General features: G+C 42.7%; 1 protein-coding gene across 1 annotated transcript; it reads right to left on the bottom strand.

The window, feature by feature from the left end:
• Window positions 1–2,150: 2,150 nt before the first annotated feature.
• On the bottom strand, window positions 2,151–4,323 carry LOC119168485 (E3 SUMO-protein ligase PIAS1). Its single transcript, XM_075865453.1, has one exon. It carries the CDS (start codon window positions 4,249–4,251, stop codon window positions 3,175–3,177), a length of 1,077 nt encoding a protein of 358 aa, XP_075721568.1. The 5' UTR covers window positions 4,252–4,323; the 3' UTR covers window positions 2,151–3,174.
• Window positions 4,324–5,496: the final 1,173 nt, after the last annotated feature.

The raw sequence follows: 5,496 nt of genomic DNA, 5'->3' as shown, positions 1-5,496 counted from the left end.
TTAAGCAAAGTAACACACTTGATAATTGTGGAGCATCATGCTTGCGAATGAGTCTATATGAAATAACACGCGACATGCATTACAACTGTAGACAGATACGCCGTAGCAGTTTCTTTAATTTGTATTTCGTTTTTGTGCGAAAAATGCTGGGGGAAAGTACATTGAAATAGGTTGGTACATAATGGGCTCGTATTCTAGTTCCATACTTTGTTGAACACCGCGGCCTCCAGTAACGTACTTTGGGCTTTAAAGAACGAGAAGTCACATACGGAACCAAACATTTTTTGGAGCAAAAATGTTTTAAAACAACCGCGTGAATCAACAGATAATTTAAGTTTGGCATAAACAGCGTTTTGAAAATGTCTTTCTCAGAATTAATGTTCAGGTCATAAAATATATTTTTTAATATCGAACGCAATATTCTGTTTATTCTACTGTGCCAACGGACAGCACAGTGTCCGTAAATGGTTATTCCGTAACGCAGTATACTGTAAACTAAAGCGTGTGCTATCATCTTACGTACTGAAAACGGCATGTTGTATCTTATGTTATATAACAGACATGACACGGCGCGAAGTCTTTTGCAAACATAGGCGAGATGACTACTCCAGGAAAGGTCACTGTCAATGCATAAGCCAAGGTATTTTACAACAGATGAATATTGTAATGGACTACAAGAGCAAGATGAACAGTCAGAGCAATGCAAAATGAAAGGATAACCAAGGGTTACTTTCTTCAATGGATTGTGGATGCAGATTAGATTAGTTTTAGTCACATTTATATTAATAATGCTATCTCAAAACCAATCCATGGCTTTAGTGGCAGATGACTGAAGAAGAGTAATCGCCTCATAAAAGTTGTTTGCAGTCGTCACGATCACAGTGTCGTCGGCGTATTGATATAGAGAAAACGGTATCGCGCTGTGAAGGTCATTTACAAAAATATTGAATAGCAGCGGACTAAGAATTGATCCTTGTTTAACGCCGGTTTTGATTATTTGGAACGCGCTGTGAGATTGTTCAACGGATACAAGTTGACGCCTGCCTTGGAGGAAATTTGCCAACAAAGACCAGAAAGCACCCCTAAACCCTAACTGAAAATGTTTATCCCAAAACAAGGTATGATGGACACTGTCGAAAGCCTTGCTGCAGTCAAGAAAGAGCGCACAGGTAACTTTGTTGTTATCGAACGCCTCGTTCAACTGATCAAAGAAGTCTTCCAATAGCGTCTGAGTGCTTTTCCCCTGTCAAAAACCATACTGGCAAGGCGGTAAGATGTTATGACTATCGAGAAAGCTTGTCATCGTTAACAACAAACGTTTTTCTAGTATTTGTGCTATAGAAGGCAGAATTGATATCGGACGATAATTTTCAAGTTTATCGCACGCACCGCATTTGTGTAGAGGTGTAACTATTGATGTTTTCAAGTTTATGGGAATTTCTCCACAAGAAATAATGCGATTTATTAGTGCTAGCAGAACTTCATGGGTGTATTCAAATGTACGGTGCAAAAAATTTATAGAAACACCATCAATACCAGCAGATTTGTTACACTTAAAACTGAAAATGATAGATCGTAAGTCCTCATGTGATATTGAAGGTAGATAAGCCGATTCGCTAACTGTGCCGTAAACTGCACGGGCCTACTTGGAAATTTGTGTTTTTAATTGTTCTAGAGAAAAAGTTGTTAAATTCATCAGCAATCTCCTGTGCGTTATTGGCTTGACTCGAAAAAAAGTTATTCAAAATATTGACGCGAGTGTTTGCGCCTCTAAAGGTGTTAATTAACGCCCAGGTTTTTTTTGCTGCTGTTACTGGCATCCTTAAACTTGGCTCGGAAATGGGTTCATTTAGCCGAGCGAATCATAGCATTAACCTTGTTTCTGCTTTGCTTAAATTTGGCTCGCAAGTATGAACAGCTAGGATAACGCTTACATTGTGTCCAAAGCAAGTTCTTTTCTTTTATTGCAGTGAGTATATTTGTTGACATCCATTTATTATCCAATTTACGTTGTTTAATGTGTATCGTTCGCGTCGCACTTTCTTTTAAGCTTATGAATGCTTCTACAAATTTATCGTAGAGATCACAAGGAGACGTTATTGACATTAAAGAATTCCAGTCATAATTAGCTACCAGATTATCAATTTTTTTTAATCTAGCACCGAAATTAGTTTTTTTGTATCGGTTCGCATCGTAGTCATATGTGGACAGCTGATTGAGCTGCAAACAAAGTAATGGTCAGCTATCTTCGTCTGTACTATTGCGGTTTTTGTGAGCAGGTTCTGCGCATGCACGAAAACGTGGTCAATGCACGACACGACGAGCTTGCCAGCCAAAAATTCCTCTCGAGTCGCTTGATTTATTCGGCACTCTAAGCCCCATTTAGAAAAGCTGTCTAGATAATCAGCAACGAGGCCTACAGTGGGACGCAAAAGGTCAATGTTGACGTCTCCTATGATGCACACATGCTCTTCTATCGATAAGGATGAAATGCGCCATACTTTTGAATTCTCTGGCTTATGAGAGGTGAAAGACGTATTTCCTATGCTTTTCATTTGGTTTGTTTTTGCGTAATAACAGCAGGGTATCATACAATAAGTTAGATTACAGCCAACATCTTATTTTAGCCTTTTCCAACAAAGTTGCAAAGTATTTGCAACTTTGTTGAAAAATTGCAAAGTGCTTTGAACATCATACATGATGAAATCAATGGAATAAAGACTGCGTAGAGCCTAGAGGTAAACAAAAGCAATGTGCTGCACTGCGCGTGTGGTGAGAAAGGTCTTGTTTATAAAAATGGCTGCCAGGCACTTATATTAAAATTTTTCCGTTGAGAAAATATACGAATGAATCGTATAGACGATAAGACACGACAATGTTCTTGCGATTTGTTGGAGCCGGCGCTATATAACAAATTTGAGTTAGAAGACAATGCGTTGCGTCTGCTCATTCATAATAATCTGACGTTATATGTCACACTAGTTGCTACTTCAACCACTCGGCAATCTCTCCAGTTGCGTATACTTAGGAAATCCCTTCAGTTGACACCCCATGAGTAGTCTAGAACGATGCAAGGAAGACAGGACTTATTCACCAGTTCCGCGGGTAGGTTCCTATATGAAACCAGGCCCAAGGTGATACTTCTAGAGTATTTCGCACAAGCTTTAGGCGACGCTACACTCGACGATGAGTGTCCCGCTCGTCATCGCTACTGGAGTCGGTCAGGTCAATGACCTCAAGCCTAGGCCGCTTGCTGGGCCGCCCGACCAGCTCGATGGACGAGGGCTCCAAAAGTGGTGCTGAAGTGGAAGCCGTTGACGAAGACAGCGTCACGGAATTCGTGGTGTCGTTCTCGGAGTCCCTCTGCGACGTCGATCGAGTCCAGGAGCCGTCTTCGCGGAAAATGACGCTTTTGCAGTCATCGGGAACGCTAGCAATGATGTCCACGAACAGCTGGTCGACGACCAACGACGACAAGGCGGCCCGATTGCCGCACACGGGACAAATCCAAGCGGGCCTCCACTCATTGACCTGCAGATAATTGAACGCGTCGAAGCAGTCCAGGTGCTTGCACGATCGCGCGCGACACGGAACTTTCATCCGTGTCCGGCTCAGGGGGCACGTGAGGGAGACGTGAAGCCTCGTTACAACGACTTCGTCGCTACTGGCTCGGCGCTCCATTTTTTTCTTGACCATGGCTGTCGTCAGAGCCACGCGCTGCGTCTTTTCCCGTTGCAGTGCGCTCACAATCGTCGCTACGCTGCGCTTCTTAACCAGGAACAGGCCGACGGCAAATTCGTGGCCACGTACGGGTCGCCAGGTCACACCCAGCACGTTAGTTACGGTTGAGCTCACGAAACACGATGAGACGATGTTGATCGGAAGCTGCACCCGCTTAGTCGCTCCACCGGTGATCTTGAAGGTAACCGGCTCTGGCAGTGCAACGAACCGATCGTTCACCTCCACAGCCAGATCCGAAGGGTAGCGGTCGTCCTGCTCGCTCTTCGCATTCAGCGAACCGAACCGGAGGTGCACTTGCACATTGCACTCCTGACTCGAGTCCGCTTGCGTAGAGTGGAGAAGGTGCACGTGCTGCGTTTCGAACCGAAAAGCGATGTGCGCCTGCTGCCAGCCTTCGCGCCCGGAGGTCTTCAGGCCCTTCGGCTCGACGAGCGTGGCCAGGACGTCGAAGAAGGGCTCCTTTTTGAAGCGCACAGGCTTGCTTACCGGGGACGACCGAGCGCGCGACATCTTGGCCGTCCCGGTCCTGTGATTCAACGTAGCGGAAGGCCCTCAAGTCTGCTCATCGCATTGGTAAACAGAGCGATGGTGATGATGGTAATAGCCTCTATGTGTGGCTCACACCGACTCGACGGGGTTGCCCAACAAATGAATAATTTATCAGTAAAAGTGATCACATAAAACTTTGTTACTAATAAATTTAGAATAGTTAGATTATTTTATTATGCTAATTACATTGAATCAAACCCACCTTAATTCATTAAAAATCTTCTGCTGCGTGTCAGTGCCACATCGTCGCTGTCGTCATCTCAATTGGTGTTTTATATACTTTGGTTTATTCAAAGTTTTGCCATTTTCACATGTTTTATTTCTTTTTTAAATGAACGTTAATATTGTCCTTATGTGTTACTATCTGATATTTCTCTCTATTTGCAAGCATTGTATAAAAAATTTACAATATAAGGTACAGTGTGGGCAATTCGCCTTGTAGGTATGAGTCAAGATCTTCTAGACGACAAGACAAGATAAAGATACCTTGAAATTGTATCACGATATGATACAAGATACTCAGACAAAAAAGTATTGGAGATACAGATACAAAATACTGCTGGGAAAATTGTATGCGATGTGATACGTACCAATTGTATCTTAAGATAATTAGATACATTAGCGAAACTGTTGATATAGACGACCATAATCTAGTATCAAATGCCCGTACAAAAAAAATGACGACTTTAAAAATTCTGAAATGTGCCTAATTTCATTTTGATGAAATGTTTGTTGGTATTTCAAAAGGTTTGTCCCAAAGCAAACTAGCTTACTGCCAAAGAACTTATTAGGTTCTTAACAGGACTGTTTTGGAGAAACTTCGGCGGCCGTGGTCCTTGCTTGTCATTTATTTTATTGATGGGAGTCACTTCTGAGCTTGCCGATCAGCTAGCGAGTTGCTCACACGAACTTGAATAAAAATCTTTGCCCGATGGCGAAAATAGTGATCTGCTGTTGCAGGTTGTTCATAAACGACTGTTTTGCAATACCGAATTCACTGGTGTAGGGTTGCGACAACGCTGGTACCGACATTTTTGAGGAACATTGTGTATATAGGCAAGCCTATGGAGCGCACAAAGCTGCTATTATTTTTTTTATTCTCCTTATTGGCCAGCGTAAAGCGTTCGTTACTTATGTACCCCGTGACATGTAATATATTTTTTTGAGCGAGGTGGCATTGCACCTCAGAAAAACCTCATACCTATT

Source organism: Rhipicephalus microplus, chromosome 6 (assembly GCF_043290135.1).
Source record: "Rhipicephalus microplus isolate Deutch F79 chromosome 6, USDA_Rmic, whole genome shotgun sequence".
NCBI lineage: Eukaryota > Metazoa > Arthropoda > Arachnida > Ixodida > Ixodidae > Rhipicephalus > Rhipicephalus microplus.
Note: the sequence above shows the minus strand (reverse complement) of the source record. Positions and strands in the feature narration are given on the sequence as shown.